General features: G+C 40.1%; 1 protein-coding gene across 1 annotated transcript; it reads right to left on the bottom strand.

Moving 5' to 3' along the window:
- Positions 1-1,424: 1,424 nt before the first annotated feature.
- Positions 1,425-8,455, bottom strand: arl13a (ADP-ribosylation factor-like 13A). The gene is made up of 10 exons (XM_061725647.1): positions 8,357-8,455; positions 7,347-7,463; positions 5,745-5,815; positions 5,402-5,654; positions 5,162-5,267; positions 4,457-4,662; positions 4,260-4,368; positions 2,744-3,014; positions 2,539-2,655; positions 1,425-2,428 (listed from the first exon to the last, which is right to left on the bottom strand). The coding sequence occupies exons 1-10, from the start codon at positions 8,374-8,376 to the stop codon at positions 2,367-2,369; spliced, it is 1,332 nt and encodes a 443-aa protein (XP_061581631.1). The 5' UTR covers positions 8,377-8,455; the 3' UTR covers positions 1,425-2,366.
- Positions 8,456-17,481: the final 9,026 nt, after the last annotated feature.

A 17,481-nucleotide genomic window follows, 5' to 3' on the forward strand; every position in this document is an offset into this window, starting at 1 on the left:
CCGCAAAGACGCCGTCCATTCAAAAGCCTCCTATCCTACTTCCCATACAATCAAAAATTGACGCTTGCGCTATCATGATTGTACCTATTAAAGACATTACATGTGGTATATAACAGGCAGCGTTCAGTTATTCTGCTCCTCACCGGTGGAACAAACTTCCTGTAGACCTGAGGTCTGCTGCAACTGTAGATCCTTTAAATCAGGCCTAAAAACATTACTGTTTACTGAAGCGTACTCTTAAATTAAATACTTACCTGCTGTACTCTACTGCCCTTACTTTTAACAACCTGTGCTTTTTATTATTTTACCTCTTTTCTTATAGTTTTATTTCATTTTATTTTTTATTTACTGTTTAATTGTGTCTTGTTGTTTTTAAAAACTATTAGTGCTAAACTAAGCCCAGGTTCCTATAACAGCTAATTTCATTTATACTCCCGGAAGAATAGAAAGAAATGGATGAATTTAATAGAACATAATTTCCACTGTCCTGGGCCTATGCAATGCAATCCCAGAACATTAGAGTTTAATACCCCAAACATTTAATTAACTGAAAGTTTATCCATAATTTTGTGCCTACGTTCTGCAGTTGTTCTTGTCAGTCTAAACATAGGAGTATCTAATGTTAGATGATTATATTGTGTTTCCTTAGGTGCTGCTAGTGATGTATTTATCTAAATCAGATTATTGCAGCAGAGAACAATCTAAAACATTGAATGATGTGTTCCTCAGGACCGGGAATCACTACTTCTGCCACATAGCCTATAGATATCTGTGGGCCCAGGAAGTGGTGTGATTGTCTCATGGAGGCAACCAGCTGAACAGGATATTTTAGATGCTATTTTTTTGGATTAAACAGGTTCTGGATCTATTTCTGTGTCTACTCTCAGCTGGACATACCCAGAAAACCACCTAAAAATGCCTTTCTTCAGTATCCCAATACCTGAAACATGTTTAGAGCTGCAGCTCTAATTTTGAGATTCACTCTTACGTTTGAATGCCTCCTCAATCTAATCACCCCAGCAAATGTTTTTTTCTGTGAAAATCGAACAGGTAAATTTAAAGCTTTGCATGATGGCTCAATGTCCAATGTCCAGTTTACATTAATTCATGTAGGCATTGACAACTAAGGTTCCCAAACTTGACGCCTTTTAAGTAGGAGAAGAAAAGGTGAAATCTGAATGTGTGGATGGCTGAATATTTTCATTTCCCCCCCCCCCCCCCTTGCATAAATTTATTGTTGTCAGCACAACTTTAATTCTGAGTACACCATACTTACATTCATGTAAATCAATGTTAATGGAGGCATATTTGAATATTATTGCATTCAAAAGGAAATTCATAAAAGTCAAGACTGAGTGCTACATGTTATGAGACTTTTGCAATGCCTGCTGTTTTCATGTGGACATCAAAGACACACCATGAAATTATAGACACAAAATGTTTATTAATTATACAATAACAAATTTGCTTGTAGATTCAATGTGCCATACATTTCCTAGAGCTTTGCTCAGTGCTAAAAAATGTACAAGTCATAAAAAAAGCATAGTTCAAAAACCACAATTCCCTTACATTCAAATACATTTTGGCCAAGTACACATGTTCATTATGGGAGGTACTGCACTCACTTGGAAGCAAAAGCTCAGTTTTTCTGAATTAAAATAAAAACATTTTCTCATTTTCTGTATTCATTTAATTTTTCTTTGTTTTTCTACATGATAGTTTCTTCTTTTTTTTTTATTTAGTTTTATTGATTTAAGATATTTTTAATGGATAAAAACAGTTTTGTCTTTTTGAATTTGCAGGATTTCTTTCTGCATTACTGAGTCAATTTTTAAGGACACATTTTTTTGTTTTTATCTGATTCTCTACTGGGTATAACCCAATATCTAGTATTACTGTTGTTGATGCAATGAGAGGTCTCTAATCATTATCATAAAACATGCTAATGCAGCTACTGTTTAATGGAGCCTTTATTATCTGTTGAATTCAGAATAAACAGAGCAGATATTTTTGTTTTGTTTTCGATTTAATGTAAACTAATTCAGAAAAAACATAGCTTTTATTCCTTTAAAACTGAATACAACATCCTTCCACAGTAATTAACTTATATTTTATAATTTACATTATTGTTTTGTTTTTATTTATTCACAGTTATTCACCTTTCCTTCAACACACAATGGACTTGCAGTTCCTCTCCAAAGGTTCAGGGATCAGGTAGTTTGTCTATTGCATAGTCACTGATATAGAAATAGCATTTTCTTTTCTGTGCTTTTTTTTTTTAAATATAAGTGATGCAGTGTTGCATAAGACTTTTTTTTGGATCACATCCTCACACTCAGGGGGCAGGACACAACCAGGGTTCACTCTCACTGCCCCTGATCCTGATCCTGACGTTCCTTCAGAGCCAGTATTGCTTTTCGGTAAAGATCTATCAGGAGACAGGGTCATCTCTTTAAATCAACGTTGTCATTTCATCATGTCTGTGTCCAAACTGTTACTGTATTTGACTGGGGGATGGAAGAAGTGGATGCGGCTCACCAATCGTCGCAGAGAGGTCCAAGGGTTGTGAGTAATCGCCAGGTGTATCCTCTGTGTTGATTTTGTTTGTCCTTTTTACTTTCACAACTTTCTTCTTCTTCCTCCTTTCTTCCTTGACTATATAGAAAATCAAACCATAAATCAGCATCTCATTTTTAAACAGCCAACACCACAAAAATTCATACTGTTATTAGGTGATGACAACCTTTGAGCAGCGTCTCGTCATTTTGTAGTGATTCCTGCACGTCCGGCGTCTCCTTTTTCACCTTTCTCTTGGATTTCAGCTTGCTTTTTTTCGGAGGGATCAGGGCCGTGCTGGCTTTGTCTCTGTGACAGGAGTTTTCTTGTTCCCCTTCGTTACCATCAACCTCTTCTTCCTCCTCCGCATGAATTTCCTTGTCATCTTTCTGACTTTCTTTTACCTTAACGGGTTTCTTCTTCTTCTTTGTATTCAGCTTCTTTTCCAGCGTAGCCTCCTGGGAAAAAAGACCTGCATTTACATTGCTGCTTATGCCTCATAGTAGATGACATTACCAATGTGGCAAAAAAAAGTATATAGTTAATATTTCTGGTTGTACACCTGACATTTTGACCTGTCACAGCAGAGAAACGGCACATGGACATTTTTAACACTTGTCCACATAAGATACAAGTCTTGGTTTACCCTGCTCCTTATAATTTCTCTATTTTGGGGTTTGTGGTTAGTTCTCTTGGCAAGCACGTATTACATCTTTCAATATCAAATATCCTAAAATGTCAACTAAATAAATAAAGCTAATAAAAACATAATGGAGTAGAGTTCAACACATTTTACAGTCTCAACAGTAAGATGAGCCCACTTTTAAATTCGTAATCTACGAGAGTGTGAATCAAAACAGCATTTGAATATCATTGTGAGGTATAACCAGTACTGGAGTTGAGGGGGGATGAGGGGGGATGGCATCCCCCCCTGAAATAAAAATGGTCCAAATCATCCCCCCTGTAAAACTGCCATCCCCCCTTTCCATCCCTTATGCCATTTCATCAATGAATGTGGTTTTACTGCTATTTCAACATTTAGAGTCATCACCAGAAAAATAACACCGGAAAAATAACGTATTCGACAATTTTCACCTTCAAGTAAATTTTCACTTGAAATGAGTAGAAAAATCTACCAGTGGAACAAGATTTATCTTCTTATTCCAAGCAAAAAAATCTTGTTCCACTGGCAGATTTGTCTGCTAATTTTAAGTGAAAATCTACTTGAAACAGGTGAAAATTGTTGTTTTTTCCAGTGATGAGTCTTGTTTTAAGTGTAATGAGTTTTTTTTACTAAAATGAGACATTTTAACTAGAAATAAGACAAATATTCTTGTTAAGATTTTGAGTTTTTGCAGTGATCCATTTTACTTATCCTGTGAAGGACAGAGTCATATTGATAAGTTCAGAAAACTGTTTTGTATTGTTGTGTTTTGATGTATTTGATGTAAGCCCAGTGGATATTTAAAGCTTACAGAAGGCTGCATTTAACTGCTGCTATGTCATTCCTGCAGTATTTCTGCAGGTGTTTTGGTCAGTGCTATTATTTGTAATATATTATATTATTTGTAATCAGCACAAATTATCTGTCCCCATATGATAAAATCCCACCATCCCCCCTGATTTTTTTTTACAACTTGAGTACTGGGTATAACAATTATGGCACAGCTGTTAATTGTATTTCTGAAGGATGCCTCGCTGACCTTTTGTAACATGTTGCGAATGGGTTGGAGTTTTCCTTCGCCCTTGGTCTTCTTCTCCTTCTCTTTGGGACGACGAACCTGACGCAGATCGGTCTTGCTGGATCTCATTCTGAGGTGAGAGAACATTTGATAGAGAGGTTCAGCTCATATGTCAGAATAACTCATTTGTCTCGTTAAAGTTGTCGCTCCTCTCTCACCGTTCAGCTTTGCCTTTTCTGCGCACTTTCTCAGCTTTTCCATTCCTCTCCTTTTCTTTTGGCTCCAGGGGCCTCTTGCTGTCTAGGGCTATACGAGCACAGAGCTCTGGATAACCCAGACTAACGGCACGAAGCAGCCAGCGAAGACCTCGCAGAGTCTTTCTGTCCGACCAGCGCCGCAGGTCCATTAAGGCTGAACAAGGCTCCTGGAGGGGGAAAAAACAAGGTCAGAGTCCCTGTTTGTCGGAGGCGTCTGTCTGCTGCCACCTCTATAATTCTTTTTTTTTTTAATATATGTTTTTATTGGCAGATTGTTTCCACAATACAGAGCAAAACAGATGAACATACCTTTTTTTTTTTTTTCTCCCCCTCCCCATCCCTCCCCCCATGGTTACCATCACTAAATAAAAATAAACAAAAAATAAAACAAATAATAACAATAAAATTTAAAAAAAAAATAGTAAATAAATAAAAATAAAAAGATACTAATTTAGTGACATAAAAGTAGTAGTAGTGCAATGACTGTAAACTTAAATAAGAAAATAAAGTGAGAACGAAACCGAGATGGGTTATCTAAGATCAATAATTAGCAATTCCAGTAGAAGTAACAAGTTATACTAGTATATAATTCTGTTAATATTTTTATATGCACACAGTTTTTGTTTTCTGATCAAGTTTCAGTGAGGAATTTTAAGCAATACTCACGATATGGCACAGGGAGCGGCTCTGGTTCACCAATCTCTCCAGAGATAGGATCTCAATCAGTTCGGTTCCCAGCAAAGCATTCATTTTATCCTGTTTGTTTGCCAACCTGAAAACAAAATCACAGCTCAATTGTGAACATCTTCCCAGTAGTTCCACTCTCCGACCACCAGAATGCGCTGTTTGCATTGTGAATGTTAGATCACAGGTAAAATTCAGGCAAAAAAATAAATAAATTATTACACTAATAGTGGTTTTCCTGCAACCCTCGGCTGCTTCAGAAAGTCCGTAAGAACTTCCTTGACCTCCTTCATCCTCTGCCTGTCACTGGAGTCCACCACAAAGATGATGCCATGGGCTTCTCCGCTGAGCTGCCTCCAGGCTCCTCTCGAGTCCACTGATCCTCCCACATCCAACAGCGTGACCAGATAGTTCTCCACTCTCAGCTCATTTCTAATGCAGCCATGGGTGGGCCCAGCGTCTACACCATGGGGGACTGCAGCAAGAAGACACAAGCAGATTGCAGGATGAATTCAAGCCCTGGATTCAAGCCCTAAGCTTATTGTTGAAATCAATCAGACATTACCTCTTAACATGCCTCTGACGGAGGAGGTCTTCCCTGCTTTGTCAATACCAACCACGAGAACGGTCACCTTCCTGTAAACAAGTCCATATATGATTGAATTTGAGCTAGAGTATTACTGTATACACATTTACACAGTTGTGTATTTAAAGGAGACATAGTATGACCTTCTAAATCCTTAAGCCCAATAAAAACTCATGATATGTTTTGATCGAAATACCATAGAAATATAGTAAAAGAAATGTCATTTTTCAGCCACCTGTTATCAGCTCTGTTCATAGCAATTTTGATTTTGCCAAGTACCAAAAGGTGCAAAGAAATTGTCTCTGGACGCTACTGGATAAACGTACAACCTTTCAGAAATTAAGCATCTGATAAAGGCAGAGCAACTACCAGAGTAGGAACACCAGTGAATGCCTGTTCTCGGTTTTGTGGTCAAAAAGTTGTTGAGCTATTATCCATTCGGCAGCCATTTTGGTTCTTTTGAATGGTGGCTCTTGGATGCTGTTGATGAGTCACTGTGATTGGTTCGGTACGTTCTGTACCAGTGGAAATGGCTGTGAGCAGGGGGGAGTACCAAACCCATTTCACAGGAGAGATTTTTCACAAGGTGAATGGATATGATGGGCTAGGCTACGAGTTGACATCTTAAAAAGCAATTTATTCAGAACATCAGAGTTCCTAGTTGGAAATTTCAACCGGAGCGTCCTCTGAAGGCAGAACTCCAACTCAAAAAGCAAGATAAATCTCTCTTATCCTAGTTTCAGAATCTGACATGGCTGCTATTAGAAGCTACAGCTACTGTTACTGTTTATAACAATTCTGCTTTATTTTATTTAGTTTAAGTCAGACATACACATAGTAGTTCAATTTTTGCCACTTCACATATTGATATGTTGGTTGTATGTGTGTAATACCACATCATTTGTGATTAATTAGTATTAATTATAATGGCTAGCAGCAGCATTGGCCTGTCTGAACACTTCAAAGGTTAATTTTTGTAATTAGCTATTGAAACAGGGTCAGTTTGGATGCTACGTTATTGTGAGTACTGATGGGGCAGAACATAGCGTTAAGTCCACTCCACCGCTCCTCTGGTGAAGGGAGGAAAATCGGTGTAAATGCTGTACACCACCTACTTCAGAGGTACAGCAAACGCAGCGTGATGTGAAATGGGATGAACAAAATACTGGCTAATTCTACTCTAATATGGGTCTGTTATGTAACTGAACCCTTCAAATCTGAGCTGGTCACTGAATGAGAAAGTTTCAGACTTAAACATTGTGACAGGGTGACGTTATGTTGCAGTTTTTGAGTTGGTTGTGAATTTAAAAACAAAAATAAATGCTGTCAAATACAGGAAACATGTTTTTTTCCATAATGTATCATTTTTAAGAAGTAAAGCAGTAATAAGTGAGCAATACTTAACATGTAATAACTTGTTCAGTTCTTTTTTAGAGTTGAGAACATTTTGTTCCTAGGAAAATGTTAGTTTGAAACGGAAGAATAATCTTGATATAGAACCTTTCTTGCAGTTGTAGTTTTTCTTCTGTAAATTAAATATACATTTCACTCTTATTTTCCGAAGAAACACATGATCTGTACCTGATTGGCTCCTGTATTTTGGAGACCCAGGAGAAGCAGTTGGTTATCAGGTTGAACATGTTTTCTTGAGGTGAACAAGGTGTGCACAGTGGCCACCATCTTTTCTGGAACTGGTACCTGCAGACAGATGGTAAAACCTTAGTGTGACTCACACACACATACGCACGCACACGCACAAAGAGGGCATTTACAGATGGTCGGCTTTCCTGCGTGTCATGCAAATGATCAGTAGCCTACTCCACCTGAACCTTGCGACACACACCGAGCAGAAGGTGCGTCTGACATAGTCAGGCCATGTGCTAAAAAAAACCACTGGCAGATCTACCAGACATTTGTCCAGTGCATCTGTTCAGGTGCCATAATCTGCTCAAGCTAGTTTAGAATGGCCCACTTTTACTGTATTGTTAATAAGCTGACCCATGTTTGTTTTATATCTCTATGACAGTGGGGTGCATCCCCATATGGTGTCTGCACTATACTAAGCAATGACAATTTAAATCAAAGCTACAGTGGGACATTATCAACTTCCACCAGTTAGTGGAAGGGTTTTTCCTTGGTTTGTCGATGTTTTGTTAATGCACATTCCTCATACAAATATGTTTTTTTGGTGATGTTTTAGAACAAGAATTAGATCTTTTTTTTTTTTTACAGTTGAAAATAATGCACAAAATAAAACATATTATAAAATTGTAAATGCTGCAGTGCATAAAAACTTTTTTTTAAATCACATTTTTGACCATAGAAACGTTTGTGCACCTAAACGATAAATCTACTATAAGTCCACAGTTGAGTACGTTACATTATTATTAGAAGAATTTTTTTTTTTAAATCAGCTAAAAAATATATCAATATGATAGCGTAAATTTACACCAACACTGAACAAACATAACACAAAAGTGAGGAAAAAGGTAATTAAAACTCTGCAGGTACTAAACTACTATGACTTGATTCAACCAAATAAAAACAAATCCATGTAAAAAGATTTAACAAGTTATTCAAAGAATACTTACAGAAGTAAGTTTATGTCCATGCATTTGTTTGGATGCTTCTCCCTACTATCATCATGCACCCACCTGCTGCAAAACAAACTAATCAGGCTCACGCTAAGCCTTTGGTCACCCCATGTGGGAGGTGCATCCTGGGAAATAGTGGACTAGAGCCTACTGTTAATCTAATTGGATGTTGCAGACCTTATAAGTTGACCAAACTAAAGTGCATAAATCCATTCAGGGGACCTAAATGTGTCGCGTGGTGTGACATGGTGCAATCAGTGAAGTCAGAAAGCTTTAGTGCAGATTCAGGCTTTAATCTTTCTGAGAGGTGATGGTATGATTCTGGCTGTGTAGTGTCGAGCTACAAACACTGACTGTGCAGCCACTGTAAAAGTTAATGGCTGGTATTTTCTTGTAGGCTGCTCTGTTATTAGATGAAACAGCATGGTGAAGTCAAGAGCAACTGTGTTTCATACTCAGTTTGTAGACAGATGTCTTTACTGTGAGTTATGTTATGCTGTGTACATTGTTTTATACCATCTGGACAAGTACAACAGATGGAAAAGGCCTTGTTGGGTAACTGACGTATTTCTTTTCTTCTTTTGAACAATGATTAATGTTAAGAACTAAAAAAACAAACATTAACTTAAAGTTTAAGTTCAGGTGAAAATCAATTTACAATAATATACTATATTTATTTATATTACCCAAAAGACTTAATTTTTTACAACATGCATATTTCATTTTTAAAAACAGACAGAGAAAGAACATTCAGTGGACAAATTGAGTCTTGAGTTTTTTCTTATAAGCCCAGGGTCAAAGTCAAAGTAACATATACAAGTTCAAAGATGTTAATGTCCTTATTCAGATTATGAAATCAGTGGTGTTGAATGTTCCAAAATGTCTTATTTTTACAGAGATAGCAAGTTTCATTGACTGCAGCTGACAGCTTTTCTACGCCAGCAAAGACTACACCTCTCTTGTTGGACCAAAAAAATAAGAATAAATACAAATCCAAGAAGCTCAATGCCAACATGAGAGTGAGAATCAGAGATTTACATGCACCACTAATGTGGTCCTAACTATCTTTAAAATTTCATCAGATTATAACATCATAAATTCAAATGATGTTCATGCTGACAGGTGCGACATCTGTCAGCATGAAGTTCAAAGTACATGTGGCAGTGTTGAGAGAAGTTGTCACTTATGTGAGGACTTAAAAAAGACCCGAACTACCTGGAAAGTCCTGGAAGACAAATATCTGTGTTTGCATTCAAGTGAGTTTTCGCCGTGGACTGAGAGGCCGTAATCCGAAAGCAAACCCTCTACGCTAGAATCAGAACCTTTAAGCTTAACTTCAGTTTGCAACTATCAAAGCAGGCAAAGACAAGTTGTTTTTCTGGTGGTGGAACTGTTAAATTGATCAGTTTTGGAATAGCAAAGAAGGGGAACTATTTCAGGATTGTCTTTCAAAGTATCTGCAAGAGAGCTAAAACACATTCGGTGTGCCAACCGGACAACAACCTTGTATCAAACATTAAAGCTGGAATAGATGAAGCAAGATGAAATTAAGCTTTTAAATTGTCACTTCCCAACGTCTTGACCTCAAGCATATCTACAGTTATTTCTGGGATCCAGGAGACTAGCAAATTTAACCTAAGAATATTTTGCCAGAGTGGTGCTTGAAGCTTGTTGATGACAACCCTGGGGATCATTGACATTTCTTATTAGAGATCCATCATGTAAAGTCGTGAAAAAAAAGTACTTAACAGTTTAGTTTTCCATACATTGCATCTGCATTTTGGCTCTATGACATATGTCATGATGACTTTATGCTCCACTGAGACTCTATTTCCCTAATTTTACAACCTGTTGAGGACAGGATAACTTTTATTATGTCCTGTTACCTACATAAAGTGTACTTTGAAACCTGTGTTTATCTAATACATCAAAACTGCTGGGCTTTTTTTGTTTCCTATTAACTTATTGTGACACAGTCCTTCTGCACCCAAAAATAACTGTTCAAAGAAAGTATATAAGCCACATATTATCACGACATTCGTGTGCATGAAGAGAGCACATAAACACTTGAATGTGGACAATCATTACTCTGAGGATTCCTGCATTACAGCATTAATAAAGGATTAACCCGGCATACTGCATTACATAATGCCATTGATGCAATAATGAAGCGTGATCACCGTCATACGTGTCCAACATCAGCCACTAGATGGCGTCAGATTCACATTATGTATTGAAATCTCTGCGTGTTTTGTTCATCGGAAAGCCAGTTATGTATTAACGTTTTGATGTTCTTAGTGCTAAATTAGTACTATTTTCTGAGCAAATGTGTCTGTGTAACGTCTGTAACAGCCACTCAATGTTACTTATTTTTATGCAGCAGAATATGCAGAATATAGAGAGTCGATTAAGAGCCAGAGCCTCTGCAGCCATAATGCAATTGGACTTTAGGCAAATCAATACTTAGTGACATCTTTCAGAGATTTGGAGCCATAGTCTTTGTACAGGATTTATCTCATTATGTCATTAACCCCACGTCCAATCAGGTGCAGCTCTCATCTGCTGAGCAAACTTATCTCAGACACTGACCACAACCCTGCGTCAGCTGACAGTGACGCACACACACACACACACACACACACACACACACACACACACACACACACACACACACACACACACACACACACACACACACACACACACGCTGTATTTACTCCTGTGCTCCACATAGCAAAAATATTTCACACCCCCAGCTGCTGATGTTGCAGTCCCTGTTATATACGCCTCATCATGTGGATTATTTACTTTGGTAGAACAGTCAAGCATTATGGGAAATATTCAAAGCCTTTTCCTGGATATAGATGAGGAGCTCAGATCTGTTTGTGTCTACATGATAAATCTCAGCCAGGAGCTTTATCACCCAGACAGTTTTCCTAGCATAAATACTCTGAACAGGCAACCAGCTGGAGGGGCTTGTTGCATCCAAATGGAACAAAAAACACTTCCTACTAGTGGCATTACTGAGATGATTCTATTCCTTATGCATACAATTTAATGAAGTTCTGTTTCCAAATTTTGCACCTTCTATATCTGCTGAATTTGTCATGTCGAAATGGTTCAAAACAAAGAAAGAGCATGTGGTCTATTTCTGCCTGTAAAGATTGGGAGCAGACAGGCTGTTACCCTTTAACAGGCTTGACTGGTGGCAGTAAACAACACAGGGCATGTCTGGTGCTGCGTAATGAGGTTTCTGTCTGTCTACTTCCTCCTGGCTCCACAGAGTCGGCCTGTGCAGCCTGCAGTCGCTGACCCTCCGCTGTTCCTCCAGACACGTGCAATAGTATTGATATGTCTTCTAACACTATGCTGACCTTGTTCTTTTTTTTCCTGTACAACGTCACTGAAATGTGATTAGACCGGAAGAAGTTGTCACGTACCGGGTGAGTGCTGTTGAAATTGCTGTGACTGAACAACTCCTTTTGCGGTTTCGCTGTTGAGGAAGTGACAGAAAAGGCTATCATTACGGAAGTGATTGCTCCTATTAATTACAGTAAAAATTATCTAGAGCTCTCTTTGTGCAACAGTTCGTACTGCAAAAACAAGGGGAATAATCCATGTGATGCCAGAATGTGCAACACACTCATTTGCAAGAGCAGCTGAGCAAAAATCTGAATATTATAATATTGATAAATGAGCGTGTGCTCTTACAATGAGTAAACGTCTGTATGACAGCGAAGGACAAGATAGAGGGAAGTTTTAAATGATGACTTTCAGCTGGTCGCCTGCACCTGTTCACTACTCGCTCTGAGCCCCGCAGGCCAGGCCCAACCCTGATGGCTGAAACTAAAAATGGAAGAGCAGGGGAAACTGATCCCTGGTCTTGCCCTCTACGGTGTTTGTATTCGGTCAGTACAGACACCACACATACTAAAACTGTGTTGTATTTACCATAATGTTTTATAAAATAGACAGCGGCCAGATTGAGTCAGCAGAAAAAGAAACATGGTTATAGGTTTTGTCGAGGCTCCGTCTCAGTTAACAGTTCGTTTTGTCAGGACTTAGGTTGATTTTTGTGAATCCAGAAGACTGTATCATTTTATATCTTTAATTTAACTTCCAATAATAGCTGTTTCAGGAGTTGCACTAGTCACAGTAATGTGATAATATCACACACAGAGCTGCTAAAATTAACCCGGTGAGAGCTATTTATATACATATATTTACACCTTATCCTAGCTCACATCAATTCATCTTTTTTTAAATTTCCCTTTTGATTAAATATTTATATTTTCTGTCTTTCTCACATTGTATGTTATTTTGGTTCCATCAGTAAAAGGAATGGATGTCAATATTCTCTCTGAATTTCTCTGTTTGACATCAAAGTCAATACCTCCTTCTTTAAATGACTGGAGTTCAGGCGTCAGAGATAACCATAACCTTTTGTTACTAACCAAACTTTATGCAGGATGCTGCAGGTCCTGTTTCTGTATTGTAAAGAGGTTTAAAAATGTGGAACCTTGATTCATGTCAGGGGTTTAGTTTATTGTCTTTGTCGTAAGACATTCAGTAATTAGTGGACGTATGAGGTGCTTTAAGACACGTGTGTTTTTGGCTGTTTGTCTACATGTGACTGTGATGGACTGGAAGCCTGTTCAGTTTATACCTGTAACTTGTAGCATAACGTGTATATACACGTATGTATATATATATATATATACCACCCGGTGCAGGTGGGGAGCTGTTGACCTCATGGGGACATCATCGGACGGTGGAAGGAATACTTCGAGGATCTCCTCAACCCGACTGACATGCCTTCCATTGAGGAAGCAGAGAGTGTGGACTCGGGGACGTGCTCCTCCATCACCCAAGCCGAGGTCACTTCGTAAGCTCCTCGGTGGCAGTGCACCGGGGGTGGATGAGATTCGCCCTGAGTACCTCAAGTCTCTGGATGTCGTAGGGCTATCTTGGTTGACACGCCTCTGCGACATTGCATGGAGGAAGGGGACAGTACCGCTGGAGTGGCAAACCGGGGTGGTGGTCCCTCTTTTTAAAAAGGGGGACCGGAGAGTGTGTTCCAACTACAGGGGGATCACACTTCTCAGCCTCCCCGGGAAAGTCTACGCCAGGGTACTGGAGAGGAGAATACGGCCGATAGTTGAACCTCGGATTCAGGAGGAACAATGCGGTTTTCGTCCCGGTCGTGGAACACTGAACCAGCTCTATACCCTCTGCAGGGTGCTCGAGGGTTTATGGGAATTTGCCCAACCAGTCTACATGTGCTTTGTGGATCTGGAGAAGGCATTTGACCGTGTCCCTCGTGCCATTCTGTGGGGGGTCAGTGAGTATGGGGTCCGGGGCCCTCTACTAAGGGCTGTCCGGTCTCTGTATGATCGAAGCAGGAGTCTGGTTCGTGTTGTCGGCCGTAGATCAGACTTGTTCCCGGTGCATGTTGGACTCCGGCAGGGCTGCCCTTTGTCACCGGTCCTGTTCATAATTTTTATGGACAGGATTTCTAGGCGTAGCCAGGGGCCGGAGGGGATCCGGTTTGGGAACCACAGGATTTCGTCTCTGCTTTTTGCGGATGATGTTGTCCTGTTGGCTTCATCGGACTGGGACCTCCAGCATGTGCTGGGGCGGTTTGAGGCCGAGTGTGACGCGGCAGGGATGAGAATCAGCACCTTCAAAACCGAGGCCATGGTTCTCCACCGGGAAAGGGTAGTGTGCCATCTCCGGGTGGGTGGAGAAGTCCTGCCTCAGGTGGAGGAGTTCAAGTATCTCGGGGTCTTGTTCACGAGTGAGGGAACGATGGAGCGGGAGATTGACAGACGGATCGGTGCAGTGTCCGCAGTAATGCGGTCGATGTACCGGACTGTCGTGGTGAAGAAGGAGCTGAGTCGAAAGGCGAAGCTCTCGATTTACCGGTCAATCTACGCACCTACCCTCACCTATGGTCGTTAACTTTGGGTAGTGACCGAAAGGACAAGATCGCGGATACAAGCGGCCGAGATGAGTTTCCTCCGCAGGGTGGCTGGACGCTCCCTTAGAGATAGGGTGAGGAGTTCGGTCACCCGGGAGGAGCTCGGAGTCGAGCCGCTGCTCCTTCACATTGAGAGGAGTCAGCTGAGGTGGCTTGGGCATCTGTACCGGATCCTCCTGGACGCCTCCCTAGGGAGGTGTTCCAGGCATGTCCCTCCTCCCTAGGGAGGTGTTCCAGGCATGTCCCACCGGGAGGAGACCCCGGGGAAGACCCGGGACACGCTGGAGAGACTATGTCACTCGGCTGGCCTGGAAACATCTCGGACTCCCCCCGGAAGAGTTGGAGGAAGTGTCTGGGGTGAAGGAAGTGGGCATCTCTGCTGAGACTGCTGCCCCCGCGACCCGGGAATGGATAAGCAGCGGAAAATGGATGGATGGATATATATACACAGTTGTGTAAAAAAGTGTTTGCCCTCTTCCTGATTTCTTATTTTTTTGCATGTTCGTCACACTTAAATGTTTCATATCATCAAACAAATTTAAATATTAGACAAAGATAACACAAGTAAACACAAAATGCCATTTTTAAATGAAGGTTTATATTATTAAGGGGAAAAAATCTTAACCTACATAGCCCTGTGTGAAAAAGTGATTGCCCCCCCCCCCGTTAAAACATAAATTAACTGTGGTTTATCACATCTTTGGAAAGCTGAGTTAAATTTTGCCACACTGGCTCTCAATCCAGAAATCACTTAAATAGGACCTGCCTGACAAAGTGAAGTAGACCAACAAATCCTCAAAAGCTATACATCATGCTGCGATCCAAAGACATTCAGAAACAAATGAGAAACAAAGTAATTGAGATCTATGAGCCTGGAAAAGGTTGCAAAGCCATTGCTAAAGCTTTGGGACTCCAGCAAACCACAGTGAGAGCCGTTATCCACAAATGGAGAAAACAGTGGTGAACCTTCCCAGGAGGCCGGCTGACCAAAATGACCCCAAGAGCGCAGCGCCGACTCATCCAAAGAGTCACAAAAGACCCCAGAACAACATCCAAAGAACTGCAGGCCTTACTTGCCTCAATTAAGGTAATTGTTCGTGACTCCACCATAAGAAAGAGACTGGGCAAAAATGGCCTGCATGGCAGAGTTCCAAGACGAAAACCACTTTTCTTTCCCCTTAATAATAAAAACCTTACAAACATGCAAAAAAATAAGAAATCAGGAAGGAGGCAAACATTTTTTCACACAACTTTACACACAGACACACACACACACACACACACACACACACACACACACACACACACACACACACACACACACACGGGCCAGAATACAGTTTTTTACGATTGAATAAACACTAAAATCTAAAGTTTTGCCCAATTATCAAAACCTTACACTCAAGGAGCAAAACTCGGCCCCAGATTTGCACCACTGTAAGCACAATGAGTCCATTCACACTTTGTGCAAAACAATACACACAGTGATTTGAAACACTAACACACACGTCTATGCATTAGACACAGAAGTATATCAAGATGTCACTTCCTTGCACTTCTAAAGCACTGACTGTCAAATTACCACACCTATGAGCCAGTTGATTGAACACTGCCATCAGGTATGCAAACACAAGATTGCTTAATTGTAGACACACCAATCAGGTTTAAGCACTATAAAAATGCAGCAGGTGATGCACTCTGATGTTGCGTACTGCACACATAACCTTTTTTTTACATGTAAATGTACTGTACACTAAATCTATGCTGAACTACACAATCTTGTCTTTCACTGTATTTTAGAGAGTTTTACAAATGGATGCTGAGGCCATTCAGCATGAGTTCATCTACATAGACGAGGCAGGGTTCAACCTCTCAAAGGTCAGGAGGGGAAGAAATGTAATTGGCCAGAGGGCAATTATTAGTGTCCCGGGGCAACGTGGGGGTAACATCACCTTTTGCGCGGCAATCACCCAGAATGGGGTCCTCCACCGCCATGCCAACATGGGTCCGTATAAAACATCTCACATCCTTACATTTTTGGACAGAGTATACAACCTCACAATCATAAATAGTAACATGCAGATCCAATACATTGTCACCTGGGACAATGTTTCATTCCCCCGCTCTGCACTGGTTCAGAACTGGTTTACGCAGCACCCACATTACACAGTCCTTTTCCTGCCACCATATTCTCCATTTCTTAACCCAATTGAAGAATTTTTCTCTGCATGGCGATGGAAGTTTTACGATCTGCACCCCCTGAGGATATCGCCTGTGATGTGGATGAAATTCTCTGGCCAGATCCAGCTAGGAGAAGAGACGAACAGTAGCAATTTATGTGCTGTGTTTTCTTTTTTTTTTTTTGGGGGGGGGGGTTTGTACAGGATAAAATGTTATGTTCATGAAAACTGGGAAATGCTTTTTTTTTTCGCCATGTTGGCTTGAGTATATGGAAAAAAATAAATAACATTGTCAACAGCATTAGTCTTGTCTCCTGTGTGGTGTTTACAGTAATGCATACAAATGTGTTTAGTGTTCACTGTGTATTGTTTTGAAAAAAGTGTGAGCAGACATTGTGTTTACAGATGTGCAAATCCGAGCGATGTTTTGCAAATTCACTGTGTGCTTCACCCATACTACTCTATGCACTTAGAAGCAGAATTAGCCGAAAGTGTTTAAGGTTTTCAACAGCAAAGTGTAACTGGTGCAAACAGAGTTAAGTCATATGCAACGTGTGTGTTTCATATGGTAAAAAAATATGGTTTTGATAAGTTAGTGTATAGTTTTTACAAGAGTGGTTCATTTTGCAAAGGAGCTAAGGTGTTTTGCTAATTGGGTATGTGGTTGTGCTATTCGTGTGTTGGGTTTTGCTAAACAAAACAAAACAATCAAAATTGTGTTTATTCAATCGTAAAAAACTGTAATACTGGCATTCATACTCAGTTCAATTCTACTGATGGAGAAGTTTCCTCACTTCTTCACCGTGAAAGACCAACTGCCATCAACCATATACAGTCTATCATGGCCGTCATTCATACTTGCATGTTGAAATACGGTTCAAATAGAACTTCCGGTTTTCAAAATAGGATTTTAAAACAAAACAATCAAACAAAAGTAAAGTTTATTGAAGTTCATTATGTTA

This window comes from Cololabis saira, chromosome 7 (genome assembly GCF_033807715.1).
Source record: "Cololabis saira isolate AMF1-May2022 chromosome 7, fColSai1.1, whole genome shotgun sequence".
In the NCBI taxonomy this organism is placed as follows: Eukaryota; Metazoa; Chordata; class Actinopteri; order Beloniformes; family Belonidae; genus Cololabis; species Cololabis saira.

Bases quoted from the DNA above. Each gene is read 5' to 3' on its own strand.
- arl13a (XM_061725647.1), bottom strand. From the start codon at position 8,376: ATGGACATAAACTTACTTCT. The intron at 5,655-5,744 runs GTAATGTCTGAT...TTCTTGCTGCAG, and splicing joins CGTCAGAGGCATGTTAAGAG to TCCCCCATGGTGTAGACGCT. The intron at 5,268-5,401 runs GTAATAATTTAT...TTTTGTTTTCAG, and splicing joins GCAGGAAAACCACTATTAGT to GTTGGCAAACAAACAGGATA.